Raw genomic sequence first — 17,163 nt, forward strand, 5'->3', positions numbered from 1 at the left:
ACCTTTACAAGCCTATTTTATTTTAAACAGCTTTATTCAGATATAATTTACAGAGCAGGCTGGACTCAGTGGCTCATGCCTGTAATCCCAGCACTTTGGGAGGCGGAGGCAGACTGATCACTTGAGGTCAGCAGCTCGAGACCAGCCTGGCCAACATGGCGAAACCCCATCTCTACTAAAAATACAAGAATTAGCCAGGTGTGGTAGCAGGCACCTGTAGTCCCAGCTACTAGGGAGGCTGAGGCAGGAGAATAGCTTGAACCTGGGAGGCAGAGCTTGCAGTGAGCTGAGATCATGCCATCACACTCCAGCTTGGGCAACAGAGGGAGATTCCATCTCAGAAAAGATAAAAATAATTTAAGTACCATGTAATTAATGCACTTAAAGTATATAATTGGTTTTTAATATATTCATAGCTATGTGCAACCATTACCACAGTCAATTTTAGAATATTTTCATCACCTCCAAAAGAAGGTGCTCCTTTAGTGGTTACATCCCTAGGCAACCACTAATCTACTTTCTGTCCCTATATATTTGCCTATTCTGGACATTTCATGTAAATAAAATCATATAATATGTGGCCTTTTGTGATTGGCTTCTTTCACTTAGCATAATGTCTTCAATGTTATAACAACCAGTTTGTAGCATATATCAGTATTTCATTCCTTTCGTGCCCAAATAATATTCCACGTATAGACATACCACATTTTATTTATCCATTCATTAGCTGATAGATATTTGGGTTGTTTCTACCTGTACGCTATTGTGAATAGTGCCACTATGAGTATTTGTGTGTAAGTTTTTGCCTAAATATTCTCAATCCTTTGAGGTATAGACATAGGAGTGGGATTGCTGGGTCATTATGAATTTTTCTTTACATCATAAAGACAGATTCCCTAAGCGAAGCCCATCCACTAGCACAGAAGTAATCTCTTCTGAGAGTCTAAGAACTCAGTAAACCTGAATCCATGCAATGACGGGTAATAGCAGTAGAAAGCAGCTGCAGACCAAAATGCTAAATAAAGCACTTCTAATAGAAGCAGAAAAAGGTACAAGAAAGAACATGCTGCAGCACAACTTAAACCCCAAACCAGAAGACCAATGGGTCTTTTCTTGACTGTAAACCTTAATGGGCAAGTAGCTGACACATAACTAACCGAAAAATAGACACATTAGCATCTGAGCTTAAAAAAAAAAAAAAAAAGAAAAACATTCATATTGTTTTTACAGCAAACAGATGGCACTGCCATTTATCGACTTATTTGTGCCTACCTCTTTAAAATGAACAAACAAGAGAGAAACAGACAAAAGGAAACTCAGGAAATGGACAATGCAGGGTGCAGAGGCAACTTAATTAAAAAAAAAAAAAAGATAATATCCTCAGAGCAATAAAATAAAACTAGAGCAGAATTCTAAAAAGGGATTAATTTTAAAAATAAGGGTTCTTGGAAATTTGTAAGATAATGGAAATAAAAGTTGAATAGAAGGGCTGGGAATCTGAAGTCAAGGAAATCTCACAGAATAGAATAAAAAGTTGAAGCGACAAAAAACAGGAGAAAAAAGATAAAAAACAGGGTATGATGTCATGAAGCCCAACATCCTCCTAATATGACTATCAGAAAGAGACTAAACACACAGTGAAAAGGAAAATATCAAGAAAATAATGGGAAGTTCAAAGACCACAGCCCAATAAGTAAGAAAAGGCCCACACCAAGTCACATCACTGAAACTTCAGAACACAGCTTAAAAAAAAAGTTAGAAACTCCAGTTAAACAAAAGTAGACATCTAAAAGTGGTCACATAAAAAGGAAGAGGAATTGTAATAAATGTTGTCTTCTCAAAAAGAACAGCAGGAGTGACATCAGCAAAAATAGGAGAGAAAGAACCTGCAAAAGTCTACCAAAGCACCAAAAAAAAAAGGGGGGGGGGGGGCAGTGCAAAATCATGAAGAATCAACTTTGACAGAATTCTGGAAATTAACTAAAGGTATGCAGCAATCTGGGGAACATTTATTCAAGTAAAACAACTGAATCCCTATAAGAACAGTAAGCATTTTAACTTGCTCCCATCTGCTCCCCCTCCCTCCAATCAATATGCAATCAGAGTGAAACCAGCAGCCTGGTAGCCGCTAAGACTGTATTTATTTGACCTGACTCTGAGCTCCCCAGTACAAAAGTCTTGCACCCCACCCTCATCCCTGGAAACATCTGTCAAAAACAATTAGAAGTAACTGATTAATTTGAGGGCTGCAGGAGGAACTGGACAACAGCTAGGGCAAACAATAAGGCTAATCAAAAAGCTTAACAGGAAGGTCTAGGGAATGAGATAGCCATAAGGTCTTGAAAAACTCAGCTATCTCCTAGGAATCCGGAAGGCCATACTCATGCCCAGGGTCATGCTCAGGAAAGACATGAGAAGGCCCTAACTGCTCTATACAAGCAGGACCTAAAGGTTAAGGCACAGTTGTCAACTGCCTGGCTGAGTGTTGAAGATACTCTCCTAAACACTTCTATACACACACAGAGTCCCTTGGCAAAGACTGGGAAACTTACTGATTCCAGGTATTTGAGGAAATCTCAGTCCAGTCATTAGCTGACCACTAAGCTAAACAAGCAGAGACTTCAAAGGCCACACACAACAAAGAATTCAAACTTAAAAGAATTAGCTCCAAAAAAAAAAATTACGAAACAACAACAAAAACAACCTTGGGGAGAGGGCAGTATCTGATCTCCAGAGCTGTCAAAATATATTATTTTAAATGTCCAGTTTTCTACAAAAATAACAAGATATGAAAAAAACAAAAAAGTATTGCCCATACACAGACAAGGAAAAATCAGTCAATAAACTATACCTGAGTCAGTAAACTCAGACTCCGTAAACAAACACTAAAGAACTAAAGTATGAGGATGTCTCAAAATATAAAATTTTAAATGATACAATAATAAAATATAGGGCAATAAAAATGATATGCATCAAGATTTAGCAAAGGTGAAAAAACAGGATAGATATTATATAACTAAGTTGAAATTCTGGAATTAAGCAGTACAATAAATGAAATGAAAAATAAATGAAATGAAAATTTCACTAGAGGGTTTCAACAGCATATTTGAGCATATGAAAGAAAAGAATCAGTGATAGTGAAGACAGGTCAACTGAAATTATCCACTCAGAAACAGAAAGAGAAATGACTCATCACATATGTGCAATATTCAATAAGATTGTAACAGCTGATTTCTCATCCAAACCATGGAGGCTGGAAGGCAGTGAGATAAAATATTCCAAAGTGCTAAAAGAAAAAGACTATCAACAAGAATTCTATAACCAGCAAAACTATCCTTCAAAAATGAAGGAGAAATTAAGACATTTCTAGATAAGCAAAAACTGAGAGAGATCATCACCGACAGATATGGGCTATCAAGAAATACCAAAGGGAATCCTTCAGGCTGAAACAAAAGGATATTAGACAATACATTGAATCCACGTTTAGAAATAAACAGTGCCAGTAAAAGTTATTACAAAAGTAAATATAAAGGATAATATGAGTGTATTTTTTTGTTTGTAACTCTTTTTGTGTCCTATCTGATTTAAAAGACAATTGAATAGAACAATAATTATAAATCTCTGTAGACAGGCACACAATGTACAAAAATTATGTTATATGACAATAACAGCACAAAGGATGGGTGGGGAGGGGAAAAGGCCTATTTAGGACAAAAATCAGTGTATACTATTGAAAGCAAATTGGTATTAATCTGAACTAGATTATAAATTAAGGTGTTAATTGTAATCCCCAAGGATAATTACTTTAAAAACTCAAAGAAATATAGTAACAAAAACAAGAACGAAATTAAAATGATATAATACAAAATATCATTTTAACAAAAGACAGTGATAATGGAGAAATAATAAAAATGATATGACATATATTGAAGACAAAATGGCAAACATAAACCAAAATTACTGTTAATTACATTAATAGTAATTACACTAAATGTAACTGATCTGAACATTCCAATTAAAAGGTGGACATTGGCAGAATGGTTTTAAATTCTAACTATATGCTATAAAGAGACACATTTTAGACTGAAAGGCAGAAAGAGGTTTAAAGTAAGAGTCTGGAAAGATACACTATGAAAACAGAAACAAAAAGAGTTGAGATGGTTACACTAACTTCAAACAAAATATACTTTAAAACAAAAATTGTTACGAAACAAAATAGTACATTTTTTAATGATATAAGGTTAATACACAAAAAAGATAAAATAATTAAAAACATGTATCTACTCAACAGAGCTCCAAAATACATGAAGCAAAACTGATAGAACTGAAGGGAAAAACAGACAATTCAACAATAATTGGAGATGACTTCATTACTCCACTTTCAACAATGGATATAACAATTACAGGATCAACAAGGAAAGACAAGCTTGTACAACACTGCAAACCAACTAAACCTAATAGCTATCTGTAGAACATTCAACAACAGCAGAATGCACACTTTTCTCAAGTACACGTGGAACATTCTCCAGGACAGACCCTATGTTAGGCCATAAAACAAATCTCAATAGATGTATACTTGAAATCATACAAAGTATGTTTCCAATCACAACAGAATGAAATTTAAATGATTAAGAGAAAACATGGGAAATTCACAAGTATGTGGCAATTAAACAACACAATCCTATTAACCAATGGAAAAAATCCAAAAGGAAACTAGAAAATACTTTGAGATGAATGAAAATGAAAACAAAACATTAAAAACTTGTAAGATATAGACAAAGCAGTGCTTAGAGTAAAATTTATAGTTGTAAAATGTCCCAAATGAATAACCAAAACTTTCACCTTAAGAAACTAGAAAAACAGGAGCAAAGTAACACCAAAGCAAGCAGAAGGAAGGAAATTATAATAAAGCCTAGAGTGTAATTAATGAAATACAGAATAGAAAAATAGAGAAAATCAATGAAATAAAAAATTGGTTCTTTAGAAAGATTAACAAAATTCATAAATACTTAGCTATATTGACCAAGAAAAAAAAAAAGAAGACTCAAATTTATAAAACCAGGAATGAAAGTGGGGACATCACTGCCAATCTTACAAAAATAAAAAGGATTATTAGGGAATACTATGAACAATTGTGTGTAATAATTAGGTAACTTAAATGAAATGGACAAATTCCTATAAAAACACAAACTATAGGCTGGGCGTGGTGGCTCATGCCTGTAATCCCAGCACTTTGGGGAGGCCAAGGCAGGCAGATCATGAGGTCAGGAGATCGAGACCATCCTGGCTAACAAGGTGAAACCCCGTCTCTACTAAAAATAAAAAAATTAGCCAGGCGTGGTGGCGGGTGCCTGTAGTCTTAGCTACTCGAGAGGCTGAGGCAGGAGAATGGCATGAACTTGGGAGGCAGAGCTTGTAGTGAGCTGAGATCCTGCCACTGCACTCCAGCCTGGGCGACAGAGTGAGACTCTGTCTCAAAAAACAAACAAACAAAAAAACACACACAAACTATAGACACAGCTCAGGAGCTCAGGAAGAAATAGACAATCTGAATAGATATCAAATGTATTATTTATATTTATTTATTTAATTATTATTTGAGACAAAGTCTTGATCTGTCACCCAGGCTAGAGTGCAATGGCACAATCTCAGCTTACTGCAACCTCTGCCTCCCAGATTCAAGTGATTCTCCTGCCTCAGCCTCTCGAGTAGCTGGGATTACAGGCACACACCACCGTGCCTGGCTAATTTTTGTATTTTTAGTAGAGATGGAGTTTTGCCATGTTGGCCAGGCTAGTCTCAAACTCCTGACCTCAGGTGATCCACCTGCCTCGGCTTCCCAAAGTGCTGAGATTACAAGCGTTAAGCCACCGTGCCTGACCTATTATTTATATTTATAAATGTCTATCCATAAATCTGAATATATAACAAATAGAGATTGAATTAGTAATCAAAAGTCTTCCCACAAAGACAAGCTCAGGCCCAGAAGTCTTCACTGTTGTGTTCTACCAAACATTGAAAGCATACCAATCCTTCAAAAACTCTTCCAAAATATAGAAAGAGGGAAATTCCCTACTCATTCTATAAAGCCAGTGTCATCCTGATACTAAAACCAAACACATCACAAGAAACTACAGACCAATAAACACACCTTATGAACATCAATGTAAAAATCCTCAACAAAACAACATAAACCATAAAAAAACTGAGACTTATCCCAAGAATGCAAGGTTGGTTTGATACGGAAAAAGCAACGTAATACACTACTTAATAGAACAAAGAACAAACCACACAATCATTTCAATCTTTACAGAAAAAGCACTTGACAAAATTGAACATCCTTTCATGATAAAAACACTCAAACTAAGAATACAGGCAAACTTCCTCAATCTGATAAAGGGTATCTATGAAAAAAATCAGAGCTAACATCATACTTAATAGTCAAAGACAAGAAGTTCTCCCCCTTAGTATCAGAAAAAAGACAAGGATGTCTCCTGTCAGCACTTCTATTCAACACGGTACTAGAGGTTCTAGCCACACTTACATCTTTTTGCAGAGACATGATCATTTATATAGAAAATTCTAAGAAATCCACAAAAATTTACTAGCGCTAATAAAGACATCTGGCAAGGATGCAGGATACAAGATTAGTACAAAAAAATCAGTTATATTCCTATCCACTAGCAATAAGCAATCCAAAAAATGGAATTAAGAGAACAATTCCATTAGAATAGCATCAAAAATAATACTTAGGAATAAATTTAAAAGTCCAAGACTTGTACACTAAAACCCACAAAATATTATTGAAAGAAAGCAAAGAAGACTTATAAAGATGCCCTGTGTTATTAAGTGTAAAGATGTCTTGTGTTCATGAATTAGAAGAGTTAATATTGTTAACTCTAAGATGGCAACACTTCCCAAGTGATGCCCATCAAAATTCTAGCTGGCATTGTTTTTTGCAGAAATTGACAAGCTGATCCTAAAACCCATGGAAATGCAAGAACCCATAATGGCCAAAATAATCTTGAAAAAGAAGTTGTAGGACTCACACTTGCAAATTTCAAAACTTAAAGCTACAATCATTGAGACAGGCATTAAGTACTTGCATAACAAGAGATATACACATCAATGAAATAGAACTGAGAATCCAGAAATAAACCCCATACATTTATGAGCAATTGATTTTTGACAAGGGTGACAGGGCAACTGAATGGGGAAAGAATAGGTTTCTCACAAATGGTACTGGGACAACTGGATATCCACATGCAAAAGAATGAAGATGAACCTCTACCTCAAACCATGTACAAAAATTAACTCAAAATGGATCAAAGACCTAAATGTAAAACCTAAAACTATAAAACTCTTAGAAACATTGGCATAAATTGTCAAGACTTTGGAGTAGGCAATGGTTTCTTAGACATAAAGCTGAAATCACATGCAATGTGAAAAAAAATTGAAAATTTTCAAAACTAAAAACTTTGGCTGGGTGTGGTGGCTCACACCTGTAATCCCAGTACTGTGGGAGGCCAAGGTGGGAGGACTGCTTAAGTTCAGAAGTTCAAGACCAGCCTGGGCAACATAGCGAGACCCCATCTCTATTTAAAAAAGCAAAAAACAAAAAAACACAACTTTGTACTTCAAAGGACACTATCAAGAAAGTGAAAAGAACCCACGGAATGGGAGAATATACTTGCAAATCATACATCTCATCAGGGACTAGTAACCCCTATATATATATATATATATAGGGGTGCATATATATATATATATATACACACACACACACACATAGAATATATACACACAAATAGAATATATATAAGGTGTGTATATATTTATATATATATACACACACACACATAGAATCCCTATATATATATATATATATACACACATATACATAAGAGAGAGAACCCTTACAACTCAACAATAAAAGACAAATAGCCAATTTTAAAACTGAAAAAAGGATCTTAATCTACATTTCTTCAAAGATACACAAATGGCCAATCAGCAAATGAAAAGATGCTCAACATCATAGTCATTAGACAAATGCAAATAAAAACCACAATGAGATACCACTTCACACTCACAATAACGTCTATAATAAAAAAGACAGACTACAATTGTTGACAAGGACGAGGAAAAACAGGAACCTTTACACATTGTTGATGAGAATGCAAAATGGTGCAGGTCCTTTGGAAAACAGTTTGGCAGCTTCTCAAGTTAAACAGTTTCCTATGATTCAGCAATTCAATTCCTAGGTATATACATAAGATAACTGAAACACATGTTCACACAATAATTTGTACACAAACGTTCACAGCCGTATTATTTATAATAACCAAAAAATAGAAACAAACCAAATGTCTATCAACTGATGAATGGATAACCCAAAGGTGTTATATCCATATAACAGAATATCATTTGGTCATAAAAAGGAACGAAGTACAAATGCATACTATAACATACTAAGTGAAAGAAGTCAGTAACAGAAGACCACATACTGCATGATTAAATTTATATCAAATGCCCAGAAAGAGAAATACACAAACAGAAAATAGATTAGTGGTTGCCAAGAGCTAGAAGAGAGAAAAATGGGAAGTGACTTCATAGGTGGGTATTTTCCTTTTTTTCAGACGGAGTCTTGATCTGTCACCCAGGCTGGAGTGCAGTGGTGCTATCTCAGCTCACCATAACCTTTGCTCCTGGATTCAAGCGATTCTCTTGCCTCAGCCTCCCGAATAGCTGGGATTACAGGTGCCCACCACCACGCCCAGATAATTTTTTGTATTTTTTGTAGAGATGGGGTTTCACCATGTTGGCCAGGCTAGTCTTAAACGCCTTACCTCAGGCAATCTGCCCGACTTGGCCTCCCAAAGTGCTGGGATTACAGGCATGAGCCACTGTGCCTGACGGAGTACTTGTGTTTTTTCTTAGGACTGATGAAAATGTTCTAAAATGAGACAGCGGCAATACTTGAATAACCTTATGAATTCCACTGAATTGTACCTTTTTTAAAAAACGAACAATGGATGCCTTCAAAATTTTGCAAGATGATTATTCTCAACTTCGAATTTCATATACAAACTTAAATATTGGGATAATAGTATAGGGAAAGTGGCCCTTGGGCTAGGGGAGGGGAGGGGAGCGGGTGCTCTATTAAAGAGAGCTAACTCTTCAACTACTGTAACAGAAAGGTAATATTTACTGTTTAAAATGTAAACATTAGGCCAGGCGCAGTAGCTCATGCCTGTAATCCTAGCACTTTGGGAGGCCGAGGCAGGCGGATAACGAGGTCAGGAGTTCGAGACCAGCCTGGCCAATATGGTGAAACCCTGTCTCTACTAAAACACAAAAAATTAGCTAGGCGGGGTGGCGGGTGCCTGTTATCCCAGCTACTCGGAAGGCTGAGGCAGGAGAATCGCCTGAACTCGGGACGCAGAGGTTGTAGTGGGCTGAGATCACACTATCGCATTCCATCCCGGGGCGACAGAGCAAGACTCCATTTCAAAAAAAAAGAAAGAAAGACTAAGAATCTCTGAGTAATGAGGCCCACAAAGGGCCAGGAACTGATACATTTGAATTTTTATAGTCTCTGCATTTATTACTTTAATATAAATTTTTAAATGATTATTAAAAAAAGAAAAACACTATCATACTCTTAAACTGGGGCCAGGCACAGTGGCTCACACCTGTAATACGAGTGCTTTGAGAGGCCAAGGTGGGAGGATCACTTGAGGCCAGGGATTTTGAGATCAGCCTGTGCAACAAAGTGAGACCTAGTCTCTACCTCCCAAAAAATTCTTTTAATTAGCCAGGCTTGCATGCCTACAGCCTGCAGTCCCAGTTACTCTGGAAGCTATGGGAGGAGGATCGCTTGAGCCCAGGAGTTCCAGGTCACAGTGAGCGATGATCACACCACCGCACTCCAGCCTGGGTGACAGAAAACAATTTTTAATAAAATGTAAAAGAAGAAACTGAGCCACCTGAACAATGTAATAGAAAAGGCCTAGCACTGGGGACAGAAGACTGGATATCATGTCCCATAGCATTTCTGCCCTGTGTGATCCTGAGCTAATCACTGCGTCTTAGTCTCCTCACCTGTGTAAGTGAGGATAAAATTACCTACGTCATTGAATCAAACGAAAGTAGACTAAAAAGCATTGTTTTAAAATTTTTTAAATTATATATTAAATACTATCTCCATAATACTGCAACTACCCAAAAATTTTAGATCTTACTTATCAAAGAGATATTAATGATGAATTGTCTGTCTCCAAGATTTATTTTAACTTGAATCACCTCGACGGGGGACCTGCATAGAAAAGACTCAAGGGATAACTATAATTCACCAGCTCAATGAAGCAATGTGCTTATTATCTATTACAGACAAGATTCTTTTCCCCTGAGAGTACATTATGTCTTTTAGAAATTACGCGTATGGTTACCTTTGCATGTCTGTACATCAATTACAAAAAAAAAAAAAAAAAAACAAAAAACCACCAAACACATTTACCTTCACAGTCAAATCCTCATTACCCAGCGTGACATGAACTTGAATAGGGGGATAAACACCTCTGTTGGCATGGTGTTCCATAGTGGCTCTCATTGCATTCTGAAATATATTAGGGTTGTATTAAAAATACAGCTTTTTAGAAAAGAGAAAGTGTAATTTTCAAGTACATATGCACTATTTGAAGTTTTTAAATTTGATGGAAATATGCCAAAGAATCACAATTCTTATAACCACATTTAAAGTTTTTTTTTTTTTAATGGAGTCAATTTGGGGGGGATTTGAAGGATATTCTGACCTAAAGATTCCAACTAAATTCTGCATATTTTCCAAAGTCAGACTTCAAAACACTTTTAATCAGTTACATTAAAGCAGAAAACTCTGTTCAAACACTTTTATAATTTTAGTAAATGATGGGCAAAACATTTTTGAAAATGTAGTTTCAGCTCTATTTTTAGAACTATTTAAAAAACTGTCATAAATTTCTTTAAAGGAAAATAATTTTTTTCATATAGTAGTAACAGCGATGATCATATTTGATGGAGCAATGAATCCCTTTATATCTAGTTTGAAATTAAGGGTACTGACATTGTAAAGCTGCTTTGACTAATTTCTAAAGGAAATAAGGTACACAGTGCCAACATATCAGAAGCCTTAAACAATATCATGACATTCAGCATTGCAGTAGAAAATGATACAAACTAGATGTAACTAAAAAGGCATCCGAATTTGGAAGTAAGAGTGTGTGGTCCTGGCACAGCAACTGCGGTTGAGTCCGCTTATGGAGGAGATTCCGTCATTTCCACCAAAGGCAGTTTAAGATTAGGTTCCAGGTGAAAGCCATTATTACTGACATTATGTACAATATAATATGGAATGCCTCAATCATGGGGCACAAGATCTTTATGCCACTGGAATTTCAAGGAAAAAATTCGTGTTAATGCTTTAAGTGCCCATCACTACTTGTTTAACCACTTGGATAAAAAGATTTTGGGGCTAGGTGCAGTGGTTTATGCCTGTAATCCCAACACTTTGGGAATCCAAGCCAGGACTGCTTGAGGCCAGGAGTTCAAGGGCAGCCTGGGTAACAGAGTGAGACCTCGACTCTACAAAAAATAAAATAAATATTTTTTAAAAGATTTTGTAAGGTATTAAATACATTTTTGCTGTCTTGGAAGAAAGAACATTCTGGTGCTGTTCTAAGATATTCGGTCAGTTTCTGTGTGTTTCAGTGCACTTTTCCTTTACATTATCAGATTGAAAGCCACCCCCTCTCTCTTCTAGTTTGCTGCTGGCTAATGAAACAGAACTAAAGAGAGACTACAAGCTTCTGATAGAGGGCAATCATTTTCACCCACCAGGACCTGTGCCCCTCACTCCTCACCCATTTTCCTGTCAACCAGCAAGTATCAATGGGGGGGAAAAAAGATACTCTCAATATGATTGGCATAATTGGTTTTCAAAATTTGTTGTAAAGAGCAAAGATAACAGCAGAAACCCTGTAAGTCAATATAAATGACCTCCCCCTCCCAAGAAAAGCCAGACCAAAAAAAGAATTCTGGTCCTTTGAGGGTAGCAAGTTGAGAATCACTCTTCTAAATATTGTTTTTTAAAAACGTAAAGATAACTTTATTGAGCACCTATATGTAATATGTTGCCACTGTATTGGACACTTAGTATGTTATTCCCAATAGTCATAAACAATCCTGGACAGTATTCTTGTTTTACAGAAAAGGAAACTGAGGCTCAGAGAGGTTGAGTGACCTGCCCAAGGTCACACACATATTAAGTGCCATAATTGGGATTCAAATCCAGGTCTTTCTGACTCCATAGTCTGAGCTCACCACTACATGGAGGTGTCTCCCTGTGTTGATAAAAGGCTGATCTCCAGCAATGTGATATGATACTGACATGAAATGGCACTTCTTAATAGGAGAACCTAGTGGAATATTTGGCTTTCAGAGCAGATTCCTAACCTCAGAAAAGTACTGGTAAAGGTTATGTAATACTATTTTACAAACCTTGAAAAGTTCAAACACCATGTGATAGAGATGGGATGGTACATAAACCACTTGTATTGGCTGTCCTGGTGATTTTGCTACAGAGCAGAAGAGAAAAATATGAAAGTACAGAGAGATGTGCTTAAAGCATTTTTAAGAATAAACTGTGTAGTGATGAAAAGAAAACATTAACTATGGAGGACAGTATTATCTGGGGGAGAACTGCCACACCATTTCTTCAATGTATTAGTGTTTGAACCCATACCCACAAATATTTACAACTGACGATGACAAGAGTCCTGTGGTCACTTCTCACAATCCTGCATAACAACCGAACCAACCCATGCGCCCATTTTTCTCTAGGATGGTAAAGTCTTTTTAAAGATCGCTCAACTTTCGGGCAGGAATTTTACTTTCCAAATAGAGAAGGTTAAAGTCTATAAATTCCACAGTCCAATTCACATGCATACATTCTTTTTTTTTTTTTTTTTGGGATGGAGTCTTGCTCTGTTGCCCAGACTGGAGTGCAGTGGCACAATCTTGGCTCACAACAACCTCCACTTCCCAGGTTCAAGCAATTCTCCTGCCTCAGCCTCCCGAGTAGCTGGGATTACAGGCGCCAACCACCACGCCTGGCTGATTTTTCTATTTTTAGTAGACACGGGGTTTCACCATATTGGCCAGGCTTGTCTCGAACTCCTGACCTTGTGAGCCGCCCACCTTGGCCTCCCAAATTGCTGGGATTATAGACGTGAGCCACTGCGCCCAGCCCATACATTCTTTAAGCCATTTTCAAAATGTTTCATCTGGGCGGAATATTGTTTTATTTCAGGCATTTCAATGGATATAAAGCTGAATAAAAAAATATGAGCTAGCATCAATTTCTCGAGACAGTAATTAATTCTACATTTACACACTTAATAGGAGCCCCACTGGGGGTGGTGATAGGGGTGTGTGTAAAACAGACATTTAGTAGAACAAACGATTAAGACTCATGATATCTTCGAATTCTAATTCAACCAATAAATCAGACCTTCCTCTGAATAAACTCCCCCTTGGGAACAAAAATGGGACATCTGGAAATTGCTCACAACAGTTCAGGTTTGCAAACTATCACTTGTACATTGTGATTGTTATTTACCAAATGCTATGCTACCATCATGGCTCAAAGGAGTTAATATGGCTTTAGAAAACCACCAAGCAATGCTATTTTCAATTGTGTAACTTCACTGCTCTCTCACTCTAAGGTCCAGAATACAGCTTAGTAAAAGCCTATTTTGTTTTATTCTTCCCACCACACCTTCTTAAAGTGTCATCTTAGGAAATGTTTTTCTCTGTCAAACTACCATGCTTTCAGGAAAAAGACTCATCAATCCCCTTTCAAGGCATCTAAACCCTTTTTGTCCAAAAGGCACTAATCAGGGTAAAAAGAAAACCATCAGAGACAAACAGATTCTCAAATAGATGAGCATCTTTCTTTCCTCTTTTACAACCCCAGTCTTTCTATGTCCTCAACAACAGAAAATTATTTACAATTCAGGAAGTAGAAAAAGGGTAAGTCTTACATTATTGAAGTGCATGTAAAAGTCAAATGTAACTTTCTTGGCATCATTTTCTATGACTAAACAGAAAATAAAAAATAAGCAAAGAATCAAAGTTATCAATTAAAGAAAATGAGGCACAAAAAGCCAAATCTTTTCATAAAGAATCTGACTAAATTACATATGTTTATAGATACATTTTTTACATGATTACTATCCTTTAGCCTTCATATCCAAAGAAGTTGATGAAAAAGTCATCTTCCATTAAAACATTTAAATTCTTATCCCTTATCAAGTAATCAAATCACTAATTATTGAGAAAAAGACAACATCCGGCTTACCATTTAGTTCTTCAAGTTCTAGTTCGGGAGAGTTAATATAATACAAATCACACAGACGCCTAGCATTTTCATAGCCATCTAGTGTGAATCAAAACAAAACAAAAAAGGATTTAATAAATACACTTCTCTTTCATGCGTTAAGATGGCAATAGTATTGACAAATCAAAGTCTTAAACTCTCTACAGAAGAAAATATACTTTGATAGTTTGGTGAAAGTGTTTGCTTTTTTTTTTTTTTTTTTTGGTAGAGACATGGTCTCGCTATATTGCTCAGGTTTGTCTCCAACTCCTGGGCTCAAGCCATCCTCCTGCCTTGGTGCTAGGATTACAGGCATGAACCACTGCCCCCAACCAGGGAAAGCCTTTCCTTTTTTTTTTTTTTCTTTGAGATGGAGTCTCGGTCAACCAGGCTGGAGTGTGGTGGCGCTATCTCGGCTCACTGCAGCCTCCACCTCCCCGGTTCAAGTGATTCTCCTGCCTCAGCCTCCCAAGTAGCTGGGACCACGTAGGCGCGGGTCACCACGCCCAGCTAATTTTTGTATTTTCAGTACAGATGGGGTTCCACCATGTTGGCCAGGCTGGTCTCGAACTCCTGACCTCAGGTGATCCACTCGCCTCAGCCTCCCAAAGTGCTGGGATTATAGGCATGAGCCACTGTCCCTGGCCCAGGGAAAGTCTAAGTGTGACATGACAAAGATGAATAGCCATAAACAATGAATGACAAATATAACTACAAAAAAAATGTAAAAGTCTATATGCTAAAAAGACACTAACAACAACAATGTAAAAAAGAAAACAGGTTGGAGAAAATATTTGCTATCTATGTAACAAAACTTAAGAGTTGGTTAGGAAACACTCTTATCCATTGTTTGAAACCTTTCTGGAGATACCAAAATTTTATATGCATTTAAATGTTTTTAATTCTAGGAATCTCACCCTCTGAAATACTAGCAAAAGTGAGCACGTATTTAAGGATGTTCACAGCAGTACTGCTGGTATTGGTGGTAACAGAAAAAAATTAAAACAACCTAAGTGTGCATCAACAGGAGAATGAATTAACACATACTGATACATTCCATACAGCCATTCAAAACCTTGGAGTATATCCAGATGTATTGAACAGCAAGATGTCTGTAAACTTGTAGAAAAAAACATAGAGCACCCCATTTTCTAAAAACAACAATGTAAGACCAACATCAATTGTGTATGTGTACAAGTGGTATAAATAGAAAAAAGTGTGAAATGATTCAAACCAAATTGTTACGAATTACTGCTCATAGTGTTAGGAATTAGAAACAGGGCAGTAGGGACTTCAATTCTTTTTTAAGTGAAAGATACCCTCAGCTGGGCTCGGTGGCTCACGCCTGTAATCCCAGCTCTTTGGGAGGCTGAGGCAGGCAGGCAGGCAGGCAGGCAGGAGTTTCCAGACCAGCCTGGCCAACATGGTAAAACCCTGTCTGCACTAAAGATACAAAAATTAGCCAGGCGTAGTGTTGAGCATCTGTAATCCCAGCTACTGAGGAGGCTGAGGCAAGACAATCGCTTGAACTCAGGAGGCAGAGGCTGCAGTGAGCTGAGATCGCACCACTGCACTCCAGCCTGGGCAACAGAGTGAGACTCTGTCTCAAACAAAACAAAACAAAACAAAAAAGATATCCTCTATAGTATCACCAAACTTTGCCTAACAAATAATTCTATCAATAAAATAGTCATACTATACATAATGCACAAATAATACTATAAGGTTATTTTCAAACCCATGCATTTGTGCCTACCATTTTATCTCATGATACAAATAGATGTTTTAATGGTAAGAAATAACAATAATTTTGATTTTTGTATCTTTTTTGCAAGAAGAAATGTCAGTATTTACCTTTAATAACTTCAACGACATTGCAGTTTGGATTTATGCTTCCAATGTGTTTTCGATGAGATGGACTTCCTTTGCCTTTTCCACCAAACAGTAAAGCTGTCCAAAAAGGAAAAAACCAACAAAATAAGCTAAACCACCTAATGCTCTTTTCCAAATCTGAATACTGTTTAAATTGTACCAAAAAGAACAAATATTTTCCTTTAGGATAAATATAGTATTTTACATTCAATAAAAACACCTTTCTTGATGGCAGTCTATTTACTTTTCTTAATTAGCCAAAAGATAAAACTAAATTTTCTACCTAAAGGGAAGTTTCCTAAATAAATTTAAAATATGCCAACACATCTCATTTAGCTTCTTCTCTTGACTCAGGACACTTACAGTGCTGATTGAGTAACATTCTAATTGAAATGCGACTCATGTAGAATCGATCCAAAAAGTACTGAACATTCTGGCTGGTGACAGGATCCACCCCAAAGCTCTCCTTGTATTCAATCACACCCTGGGCCATTGTGGGAATGACATCATTGTGTCGGTTTCTGATCCGTATCACAGTATCTGTAAAGCTAAACAAACCCATCTGTCAAAACAGCCAAATATTTTGACAAGTAAACTTAATACAAAAATATAAGTTTAACCAACTATGCTAGACAAAAAATCCCTAATTTAGTAAAAGGAAAATCAGTTCATGTTTTCCTATACTTATTTAAATGTATTTCAGATCAGAAAATATACCAAATCTATGAAACTATACGGACCTCCAAAATAAAACTTTCAAGATTTTAATTCTTTTCTTGGCTTCCTAAGAGTAAGGCTGCCACAAAACATAATCCAAAAAATGTTAATGGTTTTAACTGCTATCAACTAAGATCATCTGAGCACTGGCTAAGAGGATG

At 36.7% G+C, this 17,163-nt stretch overlaps 1 protein-coding gene across 5 annotated transcripts in view; it reads right to left on the reverse strand.

The window, feature by feature from the left end:
- The window catches only part of PDK1 (pyruvate dehydrogenase kinase 1), a 119,465-nt gene that overhangs the window by 93,873 nt on the left and 8,429 nt on the right, over positions 1-17,163 (reverse strand). For all 5 annotated transcript variants that reach the window (XR_004370343.2, XR_004370342.2, XM_058441114.1 and 2 more), the window contains exons 4-8: positions 16,649-16,833; positions 16,268-16,363; positions 14,396-14,473; positions 12,535-12,611; positions 10,517-10,615 (exon numbers count right to left, since the gene is read on the reverse strand). Coding sequence is in view for 3 of the 5 variants with exons in the window: in XM_058441114.1 (XP_058297097.1) it covers positions 10,517-10,615; positions 12,535-12,611; positions 14,396-14,473; positions 16,268-16,363; positions 16,649-16,833 (535 nt within the window). In the remaining 2 variants the exon portion in view is untranslated. The remainder of the gene's footprint in view (positions 1-10,516; positions 10,616-12,534; positions 12,612-14,395; positions 14,474-16,267; positions 16,364-16,648; positions 16,834-17,163) is intronic.

This window comes from Hylobates moloch, unplaced genomic scaffold (genome assembly GCF_009828535.3).
Source record: "Hylobates moloch isolate HMO894 unplaced genomic scaffold, HMol_V3 SCAFFOLD_1, whole genome shotgun sequence".
NCBI lineage: Eukaryota > Metazoa > Chordata > Mammalia > Primates > Hylobatidae > Hylobates > Hylobates moloch.